The following is a 17,573-nucleotide window of genomic DNA, read 5'->3' as shown; positions in this document are numbered from 1 at the left end:
CAGAACTCACCGGTTGTCCTAACGTTTCGATTGTTGCTGATCTTTCTACGAAGCCCGTCCTAACCAGATGATTTATCCAGTTGATCACAATCGCGACAAAAAGAAACCGCGGTCTACAGCATCGGATACGCCTTCGCTGCAGCTTACATAGGTTATGATTGTGTGGCCGGATTGTCTTGCCAGTAGCAAGTCGAGAAAAGGAATATTCTCATTTTCTTCAACTTCCGCTGTAAACTGAATTTTCTTGTTGTATTCATTGAAGATTTTCCTCACCTCTTCGATCACGTCCTTGGGGACTGCCAGCTTTAAGTCGATCACGTACTTCTTCAATACTGGGAACGGGAAGTTGACTCTCGTTGACTGACTTTGTCTAGCAATGCCTACATCACTAGATCCGCGATGCTGAGTTATAATGGATTGCGCATCGCTGTGTCGAGATCCTGCTGGTAGAACTGTCCCTTGAACCGTGAATAGCTACAATCCATGCACAATTTGGTCATCTTCAAGAACATGTTCAAGTTTATGTCGGTGTGTTGCTTGATTTTTTCCCAGTTGTTGATGACGTCACGTACCAGATCCTTGGGGATGCACGTGAACAACGACACGACGTCCAAGGAAACAAGAACGTAATCCGGTGGCAGTTGCTCGCTGTTAATGTACTCGCAGAACTCGTTTTTCCACCCAACACTAAAAGCCATAACCTCCGAACGTAGATTTTACAATTTTCATCCATTTCTTACCTTCCGGATCAGCCACAGGCACCTCTTCAGAAACGTTCGTAGGCTCCTGGTGTCGCTTGACTCTGTAGTGCTAGTTCGCAAAGTTGTCCCTTTTGAGCTGAAGAATTCCAGATCTCTCTTTCATCGTGGTGTCCATAACCTGTGAAAATTGATATCAACTGTCAAAACAGTGCGACACAGGGTTTGTGTGAAAAGGTAAATACTTCCAGTATGAAGTACACGTTAATTAATAGCAAAGGTATAACCACATGAGGGCCCATATAGCCGAGGCGGTAAACGCACGGGTATTCAGCATGACCATGCAGAGGGTGACGGGTTCGATTCCCGGTCGGTCCAGGATCTTTTCGTAAAGGAAATTTCCTTGACTTCCTTGGGCATAGAGTATCTTCGTGCCTGCCACATGCAAAATGGTCATTGGCAGAGGAAGCTCTCAGTTAAAAACTGCGGAAGTGCTCATAGAACATTAAGCTGAGAAGCAGGCTTTGTCCCAGTGAGGACGTTACGCCAAGAAGAGGAGAGGAGAGGTATAACGCCTCCGTTGTATTTTCTTCTACATTTATCGTCTTTGAAGATTTCTATTTTCATCATCGCATTGTAGACTGTCTGTGCATGTATGTCCTGTAAAATAAGTAAAACTCATTTGAATGGTTGCACTTCACAATAAACCTTACAAACATTAAATAGTTGCAATCAAATGAGCGTAACTGTTTTTTCACCTAAATAATTGAAAGATTTCACCGAAAATTCTATGACCGTTTAATGTGAACTTATTCAACAAAACCAGTGACGCTCATTTGAAGCGAAGAATAACTTCAAACATACTCACAATCGTCTCATTCTAACCTTTCCTCTACTTCTCACCCCCAAAAGCAGCAGCGGATCCGAACGCGTGGCGCCTTGGTCGGATCGACGAAACCGACCACGAGACGGCCGTCTAATATTAGCCCTGGCGGTGTTCCCCCTACCAGCAGCAGCAGCAACGGCAGCACTTCGACTACCAAGTGGATCCACTGCAGAGCATCATTCCGTTGGACGTGGATTGGGCCGGATTGAGCGATCATGCTGAGAAGCGCTAGAGTAGCAGCCCAAGGGGGAACACCGGAAACCAGGATTTCGTCGCCAGCCGAATAGAGCGATGGATGGGAGTCTGAAAAATATAGGAAAGAAGTAGTTTTTCAATGTTTCGTGATCAAATTTTTGGTTAGATATAAACCTAGAAGTTGTTAGAATGGAAGGTTCGATGTTGAATAAAAATCAAATGTCAAAATGTCAGCTTTGATTCAGCGTTTAGTGTTACCATTAAAAATTGCGAAAGATCTACTGAAAAGACGTTTTACTTTTATACTAGAGCCTTTTAAGAACGGAGAACAGAGAACAGCCATTCAAGTTTGAAACAATGTTCTTCAATGATATTTTAGAACTACGCACCTCAACGTGGTGGAGCTAAAACTTCAACAGTTAGTGGTGAATAGAAGTATTTTAAAAAGTTTCATATTCACCACTAACGTTTTTCACACCTAATAATTCAATGAACTCGTAATAACGAATAACATTTGAAATCTGACTTGGATGACTGTTCTCTATCCAACTAGTAATCCCAACAAGTTTCAATCCAACCAGAATGGGCCTTCTCTATATCATTTGTTCGCAATCAGAGAATTGTTAAGTGAATGTGAGTAAAAGTCGCTAGATGACTTGTAAATAGCTAAACCAGAAAACATAAAAGAAAGTCAAATAATCAAGTAGGGCAACAAATTGAAACCAAAAAAAGTAAACCATTTAGAACTACTATACCAGTTGTTGAAATCGGAACATAATTCATAGCGAGAAATATTTCAACTCTTGATGTTCGTGGTTTGACAGTTGTGCAGACCAACTGACAACAAAAATAGCATTTTAGGTTAGAATTTATGACAGGCTTGGAGCGGATAAGAAAAAAAAATAAGAGAGAAAAGGGATGAGTTTTATTTTTCCGAAGAATGGTATCGATATTAAAAACCAGTGTTAAATGTGAACCCCCAATTTTAGTCGTTAGAATAAAGAAATAAAAAAACAAAATCAACTCTAGTAGCGTACGTACTAACAGACAAACAAAACGTGCAGTGAACTAAAGATTAGAGAGAAAGTTAGACTATAATGAGGAGTAATAACAGAGAAAAAACAGATTAACTCGTTGAACAACTTTAGATAGGTGACATTAAAGAAGATCTTTGAATCAACGGATAATTAATACAAAAAAAAACTAAAAACAAACAAGAATAATACTTAGAACGTTGATAAAAAGTAAGTTAACTTCCACCAGTTGAATAACGAAGCAAACTTGAAAAAAAAAATAAACTAATCGGAATAATCATTATAAGAAAAAGTTTCACGTGACGTCAAAAATGGTCTCGAATGTGACAGAGCGAGTGAGAAAGAACGGAACTTTTGAGTGTTTGTTTTGAACGTGAGTAAGTTCAAGTGAGATAAATCTGAACTTTTGACTCGAATTCGGAAAAATAGAAAATGTGACAAGAGGATGGGGGTGGGGAGGGACCTAAAAAGGCTATTCAAAGCGATGAAACCAATAATGTGGGTAGCTGTAGGCTTAGAAGGACAGAATTGAAACCAAGTGAAAAAGAGATCGAAATAAAAGAGAGAGTTATTTTAATGAATTTCAGGAGATTGGGTTTCGGCGTTTGAGTTGCTATTTGTTTACTTTGCTAGAGAAACATCCCCTGATTTAGATCTCTCTCTGGAGTAATTTCAGGGAAATATCTGGAAAGGTTCCGATAGAATCTCCGGAGAGATTACTGTAGATATAGAATCTCTGGAGAGATTTTAGTACAATCTCGAGGCAGATTCAAGTAGAATCTCTGGAGAATTTGCCGTATAATTCTCTGGAGAGATGCCAGGAGAATCCTTGGACAGATTTCAGCAGCCTGTCAAGAGAGATTCCAGCTGAACCTCTGGATATTCAGCCAAATCTCTGCCGAGGTTATAGTAGAATCTCAAAAAAGATATTCCAGCGCCATATCTGTAGAAATACCAGTGGAATCTTTATAAATCGACACTGATTCTTCATTAGGGCCTAACTGACATTTCCGATTTCTCTTCATAGATCCTCTCTTTGTGTTATTACGGAAAGTGTATTGAGTTTTCCAAAGATTTTTTGGTTGAAATGCGAAGACGACGACTACATCTTGCTCTAGAAACAAAAAGAATAATGATTTTGTTTGTTTTGATCAAGTTATTAGCGAAAGAGAGAGTCGACGAAGAGAAATCGATCAAGTCAGTTAGGCCCTTAAGAAAAATCATTACAGCAGCATTTCTGGATATATTCCAACGGAAGCACTGGAGAGATCCTAGCAGAATCTTTGGAGAAATCCGAACAGAATCTCTGGAGATTTCAGAGGAATCACTGGAGACAATTTAGTAGATTTTCTAGAGAGATTCCAGCAGAATCTCCAAAAAATGAAATCGCTGGAACAATTCCAGCGGAACTCCTGGAAAGAAACCAGTGAAATCTCTGGAGAGGTTCTTGCAAAACATTTGAAGAGATTAAAGCAAAATCTCTGGAGAGACTCCAGCAAAATCCCTGGAGAGATTCCAGGGAAATCTTTGAAGAGATTCCAGTGGAATGTCTGGAGATTCCAGTTGAATGTTTGGAGAGATTTCAGCGAAATAACTAAAGTTTCCAGCAAAATCACAGGAGAGATTATTGTAAAACATTTGGAAAGATTGTAGCAAAATCTTCGGAGGGATTCCAGTAATATCTGTGGAGAGATTTCAGTGGAATATCTGGAGATTCCAGCGGAATGTTTGAAGAGATTCCAGCGGAATGTCTGGAGAGATTCTAGCGAAATCACTTAAGTTTCCAACGATATCTCTGGAGAGACTCCAGAGAATCCCTGGATAGAATCCAGTGGAACATCTGGAGAGTGCTTCTGGAGAGATTTGTGCGGAATGTCTCGTACGATTCCAGCGAAATCTCTAGAGATTCCAGTGCAGCCTAGCAACTTATCCTTTAATTGGTGCTCCCGTTCGCTTCGCCTTGACGACTCGCCCTGAGTATCGCGTCTCTCTGTTTGCGAAGGGTCCAGTCCAGGTGAATCGCCGTCTACCGATTCGTCGGAGTCGTTGTTCGTTTCGTCGTCGCTAGAGTGCTCGAAGACCACCGGTTTCTCCGATGGTTCTACATCCGCTAAAGGCCCTTACACAGGTTCATCTTTCCCTTCTTGTTCGCACGATGGTGTGCCTGGCACCCCCTAGAACAAATTTGGCACATCCTAGAATCTTTTCTTGACAGACACATAAAATTTAAAACTTAACACAAAAATTGTAATATTTTTTAATGGCACATTTAAACAAAACTGAAGCACACTCAGAATTACTTAAATACTCGTTGTACGTTTTGGCGTTTAGGATATTCAGGCCAAACATTTCTATAGGTCCTAAGTGCATATGAGAGGCTCTCTTTAAGTCACCTCTCTTTCGATTATAACGTGCTTGTATTTATAAAATTTGATTTACTTCTTGCATCGGAAGGTAGATTAATCAATCCTTTGCCGATCTTTACATCACAAATAGTCAAAATTTTCACAGTGACATCGTAATAATTTAAAGAGAGCCGGAACAAAGAAAGCTTCTATTTTGCAGATTGGGCCTTTAGATATGTTTGTCGCCTATTGGTCAGAATCAACAGACTCTCTATGGATTTCTCCAGAAATACCTCTATCTATTTATACAGTGATTTCTCTAGGTTTTCTTATGGATTCCTACCGGTTTTTTCCTTCAATGAATTTCCCTTCGGATTCTCCAGCTCCAGTCCTGATGGGGTTGTACAGAGGGTTCAAAATTTCATTCAATTCGGTTCACTGGTTTCCGAGATATAACAGCTCAAAAATTAGTTGGCTTGAAAATAGTGTTTTACCGGAATGGTTTTAACTTTGCGAAAGATTGATCAATTGAGCCGAAATTTGTATCAATGATGCACATATATAGGTTGACAAACAGTCAAAATTTGAGATTTTTCGATGCACTCTATGAAAAATTATAGCATGTTGAACTTTATTGTGAGAGAAAAAAAAAGTTGCCTATCCCAAACATTTTGGCCACCCCCTGTATATACTAGAAAATTCTGCAGAGATTGGTCCAGCATTTTCTCCTAGGATTTCTTAGGAAATTCTCGGAATTCTTCTAAAAAATTCTATTGGGATTCCTTCAGGAATTTCTAGCGGGATTATTCAAGACAATCTTCCTGGGATCCTTTCAGAAGTTTCTCCGGTGATTCTTTCAGGAATTCCTCCAGAGATTTAATTCAGATATTCTTCCAGAAATTTCTCATGGAATGGAGCACGTTCGGTGTAGTACTAGATTTGTAGTAATGAGCTGAATTTTAGTATGGTGAGAAGGTCAATTCTCCGTTTCTGCAATGAAATGGTGCAAAAAGCGTGGGTATTATGATTCCTTGTCTAATTTGATGCTGTTTGAGCAAAACTTCGGGCAACAGTGTTGTTGTTTTCTCCATTTCTTGCAACATAAACAACATAGTTATCCGAAGTTTTGGCTCAAACAGCATCAAATTAGGCTAGGAATCATAATAACCACGCTTTTTGCACCATTGTATTACAGAAACGGAGAATTGACCTTCTCACCATACTAAAATTCAGCTCATTACTACAAATCTAGTACTTCACCGATCTGTCCTTTTCTTCCAGGAGCCTATAGTGACCTTCCTCCGGGAATTGTGGCTAGGATTCCTCAAGCAACCCCTGCTGCGATTCCTGCAGCAATTTCTCTTAGAACTCCTCCAAAAATTCTCAATAAGGTACCTTCAGGTATTCTACTAGGGAAGTTCCAGAAATTTTTCCGGAAAATCTCCCTTAGATTTTTCTAAAAATCCCTTCGGTGATTCTTCCAGAGATTTCTTCAAGAATTTATCCAGGACTTCCTCCAGAGTTTCTTCCAGAAACTTTACAGAAGATTTCTCCAAGAACTTCTATTGCCCTTCTGTTATGTGGGTTTTACGATCAGTGTAGGAAATAGCATCCCTAGTGGAAAGTAGAAGGAGGAAGGTGGGGGGATTTTCGCCAGGTTATAAATGTGAGAATAAAGCGTGTATTCGGTTACGGGATTAAATTCGGAGTTTTATTAAGAACTATAGTACAACAATTGGCGATCGAGTATGGGATATTGCGATGTGTGTCGTGCGGATTTATTTCGAGTGAAATTGTGATTGCAGCTCTGTGATAACGTGTAATAAAAAGGCAAATTCAGTTGAGTGAAAAACAAAAGAGAACATTGGCGTGGTTGAAAAAAGCGACAGTGTCGGTTCAAGTATGAGTGCACTTGGAGCTGTGGGTGTGTTGCCCTTTGATCCCGATGATACCACAAATGTGAGCACGAGATGGAAGAAGTGGAAACGTTCGTTTGAAATTTTCCTGGATGTAAACAACGTTTCGCTTGCATCACGGAAGAAGTCGTATCTTCTACATTATGCCGGCGAAAGTGTGCGTGACATTTATGACAGCTTGGTTGATGAAGAAGCTCAAGCAGCAGCTGGATCGGATGTGTATAAAGATGCAATACAAGTTCTTGACAACCACTTCATACCGATGAAATGTTTACCTCGGGAGCGACACGTATTTCGTAATTTGCAACAAAGCCCTGATGAGAAGATATCCAAATTTGTGTTACGTCTAAGAGAACAGGGGAGTTTGTGCGAGTACGGTGATTGGTTAGAAGAGAATATAAAAGAACAGATTTTTGAGCGAGGTTCGTCGGATGAATTGCGTGCGAAGATATTGACAAAACCGGACATGACATTGGCAGAAATAGTTAATGAAGGTCGGTCACTGGAAACGATTGAAAAAGTGCGTCAACAATTGCAAAATTCAGTTGAAGTCAACAAGATCACAACTTCGAAGAATACTTGCTACCGTTGTGGACATACAGGACACTACGCGAATGATGATTGTTGTCCTGCGAAAGATAAGAAGTGTGATAAATGTGGCCTTATTGGCCATTTCAAACGGTGTTGTAAAACGAAACATCGTGAGAAGAAAATGAGTAACCAACCAGTTCGTCAAATTGACAAGGAGTCTGTGGCTGGCTCCGAAACGTTTTATGATTCTGATGATGCCGTCAGTGAAGTGGTGGGCGGAGACGATAGTGTTAAATATGTGTTTGGCCACTGACACCGAAAATACAAACAAAGCAAAGCAAAAAGCAAAGATAACCGTACACATCGTAGTTGCTACTCCGTGATTGACCAGAACAATCGAAGTTGCACAGAGAGCCAATGAATGTGAAAGCTTGGGACTAGCTAACCATTCTCAATGTGCACAATTCGAGAGTTCAGCTATTTAAAGTCAATAACGGCGCTGGCCACGTCCTTACGGTCATCAGGAAAGGGAAGGAATGTTAGTTCGACAACCGTTGCTACTAGAAACCGTGGAATCCACAGCATCCCCACAGTTGTCACGGGAAGGAATGGTGGTTAGTAGGGTAGGGTAAGGTGTGGATCTAGGAGCCACCTCTGTTAGGTGATATGATCCACTAGTTATATGGAAATACACGTCGCGGTCTTCATCACGATTATGATTTATTTGATCACGATGACCACTGATCCCGGATTTCGTGCTCGCGTTTCCATCGCCCTACCGTGGAAACCGACTGATCTACGATTATTGTAGCGCGATTCTGATCCCGGATTTTTCACTCGCACCTCCATCACTCTTACCTGAAAATTGTCAGCCATTCGAAAATTCTCAAGCTAATCTGATTCCGCATTCCACACTATCGCTTGCATGGCTCTACCGAGAAAACCGACTGACCAACGAATATTGTAGCGCGATTCTGAACCCGGATTTTTCACTAGCACTTCCATCGCCCTACCGAGAAAACCGACTGACCAACGAATATTGTAGCGCGATTCTCATTTGGCCACTGACACCGAAAATACAAACGGCGAAAAAGTAGTGTGTAGTGTGGGGGGAGTTAAAATCAAATGGATTGTTGACTCTGGAGCAGGAGTTAATGTTATTAACAGTGACACATGGGAATTCCTGAAGAAGAATCAAGTTCAAGTGCTGTCCCAAGCCAAGGGGACGAAGAGAGTGTTGAAGGCGTATGGGAACAATGACCTCGATGTGTTGGGGGAGTTTACAGCCAAAATCGCCACTAAGGATCGGGAAATTGTGGCAGAAGTGATTGTAGTGAAAAGCAGAGGTGCAAGTTTGCTAAGCTGTGACACGGCGACTCAGCTACAGATTCTAAAAATCAACACTAACGTCTGGGGAGTAAGCTGCAGTGCTGACAACATTGGGAAGATCAACGGAATGGAAGTGTCTCTTCAAATCAACGAGGAAGTGAAACCAGTTCAGCATACAAAGTGCCACATTCCGATTCCACTCCAGGAGAAGGTGCAGAAGGAAATCGACAACATGTTGGACCAGGACATAATCGAACCGGCTCCGAGAGATTCTCCTTGGATTTCTCGACTAGTTGTTTCACCAAAAGCTGGCGACCCTTCTGCTGTGCGTCTTTGTGTTGACATGCGAGCAGCCAACCGAGCAATTGTCCCACAACATTATCCATTACCGACGTTTGAGGACATTCTACCACATCTTCAGAACTGCAAATGGTTTTCCAAAATAGATCTCGTGAAAGCCTTTCACCAAGTGGTACTAGCGGAGAATACACGGTTCATCACTACGTTTGCAACTCATCAAGGATATTATCGCTATAAACGATTAGCGTTCGGAATGAACTGTGCCTCAGAGGTATTTCAGAGTATTATCGAACGTGTTCTGAAAGGAATCTCTGGAGTAAAGGTGTTTATCGACGACATTCTTGTGTTCGCACCAAATAAACGGATCCACGATGAAGTTCTCAGATTAGTGTTGCGTCGCTTACAGGAATATGGTATCACGATCAACCCTCGTAAATGCGTATACGGGAAGTCAGAAGTTACATTCATGGGCCACATTCTGTCGGAGAACGGAATAAAACCAACCATGGATAAGGTGGAAGCCATCAAACTGCTGTGTGAACCAAGGAATGTTCAGGAGATGCGGAATTTTCTCGGCATGATCACATACCTGAGCCGCTTCATTCCTAACTTGTCAACGTTAGTGGTGTTGACTACACCACTTCGGGGGTTGTTGCGGAAGGACACTAAATTTCGATGGGAACTGACGCATCAGGCAGCATTTCTGGAAATCAAAAGTATTTTGGCGGATCCGAAGTCTTTAGGATACTACTCTCCAAAAGACAAAACGATTTTGATCGCGGATGCGAGTCCGACAGGGCTCGGTGCCGTGTTACTGCAGGAGAAAGATGGCATCAAGAGAGTAATCTGTTACATTAGCAAGAGTTTGTCGGAAACGGATAAGTCTTATGCGCAAAACGAAAAGGAGGCCTTGGCTCTGGTATGGGCAACGGAGCGTCTACAAGTTTACCTTCGTGGTCTGGAGTTTTTATTATTGACGGACCACGAGCCCCTCAAGGTAATATTCGGGCCTGAGCATCATTCTTGCCCGAGGATTGAAAGGTGGGCCATGCGTTTGCAGTCGTTCCGCTTCAAAATAGTTCATATTCCTGGTAAAATCAACATTGCTGACCCGTTGTCCCGGTTGCCACAGTTTCAGCATTGTTCTACCTATGATCAAATTGGAGAGCAATCGGTGCTGGTGATTGCTGAACGTGCGAAGCCTGTTGCGTTGAGATTGGAGGAAATCGTCAAGGAATCGTTAGCTGATACAACATTGTGTGCCGTCAAAGAAGCCCTTCGTACCGGCCGATGGAGTGAATCTGTGAAGAAATATGCTGCGTTCAAAGATGAGCTGTATTGCTGCAATGAAGTGCTACTGCGAGGAGAGCGTCTTGTGATTCCGGTCCGTCTGCAGAAGCGTGTTTTGATGTTGGCACATATAGGGCATCCTGGCATTGAACGGTCTAAGCAGCGTCTTCGTTCTAAAGTGTGGTGGCCATCAATGGACGGCGACGTAGAAAAGGCTGTACGTAGTTGTCTAGAATGTCAAATTGTCGGGAAAGCAGCGCCTCCGGAACCTATGGCGATCAGAGAGTTACCTCAAAAACCATGGGAGCATTTGAATATGGATATGCTTGGTCCCCTTCCATCAGGAGATTCGCTTTTGGTAATAGTCGACGCATATAGTCGATTTCGAATTGTGGAGATATTGAGGCACACAACCTCCTCGGATATCATTGACAAACTACACCCTCTTTTTATGCGGCTTGGAATCCCGACTATTTTGACGACCGATAACGCACGAAACTTTACGAGCAAGGAAATGGAAGACTTCTGCGACAAATTCGGCGTGCGAATGCGACAAACGACTCCTTATTGGCCGCAGGCCAACGGCGAGGTCGAGCGCCAAAATCGTTCGATTTTGAAGATTTTGCAGATTGCTGAGCTGAACAAATCCGACTGGAGAAAAGATTTGGAGGAGTTCAATTATGTCTATGCTTTGACACCACATCCTGCTACGGGATATTCTCCGGCAGAAATACTTTTCGGTCGGAAGTTCAGAGACTGGATTCCCCACATGTCTCAAATAGTGAGTGCGACTGATGAAGCTGTTCGAGATAGAGATGCAATCTACAAACACGCTGCGAAAACTCATGCTGATGCTGCAAGAGGAGCAAAAACATCGTATCTGCAGACTGGAGATCGGGTACTGATGAAAAATCTTCATCCTGCGAACAAGTTGTCGGCACCATTCCTACCAGATCCAGCAATAGTGCTACAAAAGCAAGGCAATTCAGTGATGGTTGAGACCCCCGCCGGTCGAACGTATCGTCGTAACTCAAGCCATCTGAAGAAAGTGCACGAAAAAGAAGACACCAATTCGGATAATGAAGCTGAATGGACCACTCCTTCTGAAGAACATCGCCAAGGATCTCCAATAGATGCGACCGATCGTCGTAACCAGCTGTCGAGCCAGTCGAAATCACCAGTGCCGTTGACGGAGAGTCCAGTGCTACGATCAAAACGGACTATCCGGAAACCGTTGCGTTTTGAAGACTACGTGTTGGATGTTAACAGTAATGGACAGTAAGAAGTGAACTCGTAAAAAGGGGAATATGTTATGTGGGTTTTACGATCAGTGTAGGAAATAGATGAGCATCCCTAGTGGAAAGTAGAAGGAGGAAGGTGGGGGGATTTTCGCCAGGTTAGAAATGTGAGAATAAAGCGTGTATTCGGTTACGGGATTAAATTCGGAGTTTTATTAAGAACTATAGTACAACACCTTCCTCCATGAATTCCAGCTGAAATTCTTCAAGCAATCCCCATTAGAACTCCTTCAGAAATACTTCTAGGGAATTCTCCTGGCATACTTACTTGCTGCAATACTTTCGGGAAATCCTGCTGAGATTTCCAGGCATCCTTCAGGCATTTTTAGGGGAACTACTTTTAGGATACCCCTGGTATTCCTGATTCTAAGAATTCCTCCAGATATTCCAGCAAGAATTCCTCAAGCTATTCCTGCGGTTATTCCAGTTATTCTTCCTCCAGAAATTCTAACTGTGGAACTTTAGAAATTATGCTACGGATTCTTCTAGAGCTTTCTCCTGGCTTTTTTGCCGGGATCTTTCCAGGCAAACTTCCTGGAATTCTTGCAGAAATTTCTTTGATTGTTCTACCACAGATTTCTCCAAGCACTCATCCAGGAGTTCCTTCAGAGATTTTATCCAAAGATTCCTCCAGAAATTCCTGCATAAACTCCTTTTGGCCTTCCTTCAAGGATGCCTCAAACAAGTTTTCCTGCGGTTCTTCCTGCAATTCCTCCATTCTTACTAGAATACGTCCAGAAATTCTTCTAGTGATTCCTATACGAATTTATCCTAGCATTGTGGCTGAAATTCTTCCGGAAAATCTTCCTGAGATTCCTTTAGAAATTCCTTCTGCGATTCAATCAGGGCCATCGTTATAAATTCTTTCAAAATACTTTTACCGGTTCTTGCAGGGACTTCTCTAGGTATTCCAAGGATTTTTTCTTTGGATTCTCCCAGGCATTTCCTGTGTAGTTTCCTCCAGCAATTACTCTTAGGATTCATGCTGAGATTTCTACAATGATACATCCCAGAATTCTGCAAATAATACCTCTTGAGATTTTTCCTGTGATTTCTTCAGAAGCTCTCCGGTGATTCCTCCAGAAATTTTTAACCAAGGATTCTCTCATAAATTTCTCATGCTCTTCCTCCAGGAATTTCAGCTGGATTTCTCAAGATATTCCTGCTGTGGTTCTTCCAGCAATTCCTCCTAGGACTCCTCCTGAAATACTTACTGAAATACCTCACGGAATTCTTCTGGGGATTCTTCTAAGAATTTCTCCAGGGATTCCTCCAAAAACTTGCTGGGATTATTCAAGGCAATCTTCATAGGAGCATTGCCTTCAGTGTTTCTTCCTGGAAATCTTAAAGGTATTTTTTCCTGGGATTTCTCCAAATATTTATCATTGGATTCCTCCAGGAACCCCTCTTGACTTTCATCCAGGAACTCCTCCTGGGATTCCATAAGCGATTCCTGCTGCCTTTAATGTGTCAGCAATGCCTCCTAGGTCTCCTCCAGAAATTCTTATTGTGATACCTGCAGGAATCCTTCTAGGGATTTCTTCTGGTATTCTTGCTAGGATTCTTCTAGGCAATTTTCCTTGGATACCTTCAGATATGCCTTTGATTCTCCCAGGGATTTTTCTTAGGACTCATCCAGGAGATCCTCTAGAGTTTTTATTCATGTATTGCTCTAGAAATTAATCATGATATTATTCCTGGAACTCCTCTTGGTCTTCTTCAAGGAATTCCAGCTGAAGAAATTCCAATATAAATCTCTACAGAATTCCCTAAACGAATTTCGGGAATAGTTGGAATTTCCAGAGAAACTCCAGGAGGTATTACTAGAAAAACCTCTAGTGAAATCGTTTAGGGATGTACGGGAAAAACTTATAATTAATTAGAAGGCACAGATTATTATGTTTCCAGTTCAAAACCGAATTAGCGACATTTTTTCTTTTACTTGCGCTGCTTTTGCCTTGCGTTAAACACAATGTCGGAAGTGGGGCGCTGTATTGTACACCTGGTATTCTATACAGCGCCCCACTTCCGACATAGTGTATAACGCAAGGCAAAAGCAGCGGAAGTAAAAGAAAAAATGTCGCTAATTCGGTTTTGAACTGGAAACACAATATAGCTAATTGATAAATTGAGAGATGGGTGGGATTCGACTCCGTGTTCGCTAGGCCATTTCTTTGTAAGTTCCTTCAGCATCACACACGAGACGCGACATGAGACAAGACATAACACTTATCGTTCTTACAATCATCAAGAAAAGATTTCGGGCGTAATCTAGCCCATCTAAAGGACAATGTCCAACTGACTGCATTGATTTTCGTACGTTGTTCGTACACGTCCAAAAACGAAGAGTTCATCTCGGGACCCATGCTTTACTTCCCTTCCGAAGGAAAAACTCACATTGTTTTGTGAGTTTGTCGGGAGTGGGATTCGATCCCAGGTCCACGGCGTGATAGTCAAGTGATCTAACCATCACACCAGGTCCACTCCACAACTTCGAAAGTTCTAAGGTAATTTTGATGGAAATTTTTCCAGTAATTTCTTTTGGAATTTGTCGGGAAGTTTTCCGTGAATTTCATAGGATTTTCTTCGAGCAAACCCAGTTTAGAATTTCTGATTTTTCAATTCAGCAATTTTCGGAAGCAATAGATAGAACTAGTATTAAATCATAAAGAATTGCAAAAGTAATCACGATGAAATTGCCTGAGAAATTTGCAAAACAACTGGAAAAAATTGCTAAAATAATTTCAGAAGAATAGCTATTGAAATTATAAAAAAAACTAAAGGAATTAAATAAATTAAATTCCAATGAAACTACCACAGAAATTAAAAAAAGGGCTAAACATCTCGTTAATACAGATAAAAAAATCTTTCAAAGTAGTTGCAAAGGAATTCATTACCGGTGGAATTCCTAAAGTAAACATCAAGGCTTTTTTTTTTAATTGGCTAAATGCAATCTCAAAATAAATTGCCGAAATAAATATATTCTTTAAAAATTTTTACAAACATTCACAAAAAAAATCGTAGAAATTCTCAAAGAATTTTCCGAAATCATCAAAGGAGTTTGTTCGGAGCTGGTTCTCCGGACTTGTGGGGACACTCGCGACGAAGTAGTGGTCTTCGGATGTGGTTCTGCAAGTAGTGGTCTTCGGATGTGGTTCTGCCACTCAACTAGAAACGCAACTAGGTTAGGCTACGAAACACGTGATACGCGAGAAAGGCACACGTTGCTTTATTGTAGCTCAAGCGAAAACGATACGTACAGCGCGAGGATCGATACTGTTCTAATTACAATGGTATTATCTGCTATGGCAATAGGTGGAGAGAGTGTGGTTATTCTCTGCTTCTCTGCTTTGGGTAGTGAGAAAGAGAGACCTATTCGTGTAGGGTAAATATAATAAATATAGACGGTTCCTAACAGTTAAAATTTTGAAAGAATTCCAAAAGTTATTGCCGTAGTATCACCGTGACAGAATTTTTAAAGAACCACCAAAGATTTTTTTTTTTTTCAAATAATGCAAGTAATATTGGGATTGCCGAAGGTATTCTAATTCTAAATCTATCTGCTGCAGAAATTCATGTTATAATTACAGAAGAAATCTAGAAGAAATTTTCTTAAGAATTTTCATTACAATTATTAAGCGATTTATAAAAGAATTTTTCAATAAGTTATTGCCGATAAAAATTTTAAAAGATGCGTGAAAGGTGTTTAGTGTCAATTTCTAAACATATTACCAAATAAATTATTAAAGATATTGCCGAAGGGGTCCAAAGATATTTCCGAAGAAATTTGCCAAATCCAAAGGAATTTTTGAGAGATTTGCAAAAGAAGTCTAGAGACGAACCAGCCAAGGGCTGAAAGTCTCTTTAATAAAGACAAATCAATCAATCAATCAAAATAAGTCTTAGTTGAAATAAATAGCAAAACAATTTCTAAAATACAAATTCCATGTACCCATTATACACAATCAAGTTTCCAAACCTCACATCAGTACAACGATTAGGATTAAAAAAAAAACAGTTCTTTAAAATATAGTGCGTTTAAATATACGTTCTATTTTTTTCCGCGACGCAGTATATCATTATACTAAGAAATTGAGGGTGGATCGGTACTTCCTTTTACAAAAAAAGCAAAATAACCTAGAAGCCACTGAAACTGGCACCCCCTGGGAAAAAATCCTAGATACGCCAATGAACCCTTGGTTGGATATGCTGACTCGGACTGGGCGTCGGATGCAGAAGACAGGAAGTCAGCGGCTACATATTCACCGTATTCCACTTCGATAAATTTGCATTTAGATGCTATTCGCCATACAAGATTTTTGCGATTTACTTTTAGCGATTTTTCGCGCATAGAAGCTAGCGCCACATTGGTCGATGCGGAGAGTAGGAAAACAGCCGATGTTTTGCCTTGCCTTGCCTTGCCTTGCTTGTAGCTTGGCCGGTCAGAGCGTAATTTCACCACTTGGAACTACTACTATCTTGGAACATGACCTATCGTCTCCCGGTGGAAGTTCACCGATAGAAACAGATTTGAACAGCAAATTTAAGCGAAATTGAAGGGGACCGACTGTTGGTTAAAATACCCTAGCTTGGTATAAAAGGCTTCTTCAAAATCATCGACCCTATAAAAATGAATGCACATTAAAGTTACGTTTATTCCTTACAATTACCTGTCAAAGCGTCCAAGTCCGAATACTTCAGTTCAAAATGTCCCACCATCAAACCATAACAGTTGTTCCTACGGCCACGTTATCTTCTGCCTTTTGCTAGGCGCCGGACTGACCACATTCCCCACCGAACCACTCTTCCGATTAGGACTAATCTCAAGCGTTCGCTTCACCACCGTTGTGGTGACCGGTTTGGGACCGGAGCTGTTGGCCACCACATTTCCCCCACCGGTATTAATCAGTCGGATCCGCTTCATTCCGTGACTAACGTTGTCCACGGGGCTATCGGAGTATACGATCCGATTGCGCACGTTCGAACCCGCCTTAGACCGGTGGTGGTCACCATTTCTCGACGAGGAAGCATCAGCCATTTCCACATCCTGCTGCTGTTGCGCGTGGTTTGAGGAACAATCTGTGGCGTTGCTGGAGGAGGATCCTCCTCCCCGGCGTGGCAAGGGAAGCAGGTATTTCGAGTAGAGGCTGATCAACTCATCGCGGGATGATTCCTCCAGGCGAGGAATCGAAATATGACGCTGGAATTAAAACGATTATTTTGTGAGAAACTAATTGAATCGCGTTATGCGGTGCTCTACTGTACAGGAGATTGCATCCGAGATGAGCCTCCAAGACACAACAGCGACTTCTGAATGTGAATATTCTTCGCTCTGAGCAAAATTTGACCTACCTGCCGAAATATTTCCAATAGCTGCTGTTTACTGAGTAAATGAGGATGTAGGATGTCCATTTTGCGCAATAATATCGTAGTTTTTTTTGCGAATTTTATATTCTCCGTCGAACCGAGCCGTACATTTTGTTTGTTTTGCTCGTGAATGACAACAAACGTTCTGTCTGAATTCACGGAGAAACCGGCTTCTGCAACTCCGCCTGTCAGTCGAACAGTCATCAACAATCATCGCGATCATCCGTTTTGCGCAACGTGTTGCCAGCATTAGCGTTCGAATTTCCAATGACACTGGACGGTTAGTTAATAATAGTTAGTTAGTTAGTTAGTTAGTTAGTTAGTTAGTTAGTTAGTTAGTTAGTTAGTTAGTTAGTTAGTTAGTTAGTTAGTTAGTTAGTTAGT

General features: G+C 41.4%; 2 protein-coding genes across 12 annotated transcripts in view; one reads left to right on the top strand and one right to left on the bottom strand.

The window, feature by feature from the left end:
• Nucleotides 1–14,949, top strand: part of LOC109397189 (uncharacterized protein K02A2.6) — a 340,877-nt gene extending 325,928 nt beyond the window's left edge. For 5 of the 11 annotated variants that reach the window (XR_003898626.2, XR_003898627.2, XR_003898623.2 and 2 more), the window contains one exon: nt 1,614–3,399. Coding sequence is in view for 8 of the 11 variants with exons in the window: in XM_029877450.2 (XP_029733310.1) it covers nt 1,614–1,678 (65 nt within the window). In the remaining 3 variants the exon portion in view is untranslated. Of the gene's footprint in view, nt 1–1,610 lie in introns of all 11 variants that reach the window. The other 6 variants (XM_062844790.1, XM_062844792.1, XM_062844791.1 and 3 more) reach the window with 3 other exon arrangements.
• A 1,508-nt stretch (nt 14,950–16,457) lies between these two features.
• Nucleotides 16,458–17,339, bottom strand: LOC109432581 (uncharacterized). The gene is made up of 2 exons (XM_019708924.3): nt 17,175–17,339; nt 16,458–17,022 (listed from the first exon to the last, which is right to left on the bottom strand). Exons 1-2 carry the CDS (start codon nt 17,232–17,234, stop codon nt 16,561–16,563), a joined length of 522 nt encoding a protein of 173 aa, XP_019564469.2. The 5' UTR covers nt 17,235–17,339; the 3' UTR covers nt 16,458–16,560.
• Between the last annotated feature and the right edge of the window lie 234 nt (nt 17,340–17,573).

This window comes from Aedes albopictus, chromosome 1 (assembly GCF_035046485.1).
Source record: "Aedes albopictus strain Foshan chromosome 1, AalbF5, whole genome shotgun sequence".
Classification (NCBI taxonomy): domain Eukaryota; kingdom Metazoa; phylum Arthropoda; class Insecta; order Diptera; family Culicidae; genus Aedes; species Aedes albopictus.
This window is presented reverse-complemented; position numbering and strand designations above follow the sequence as displayed.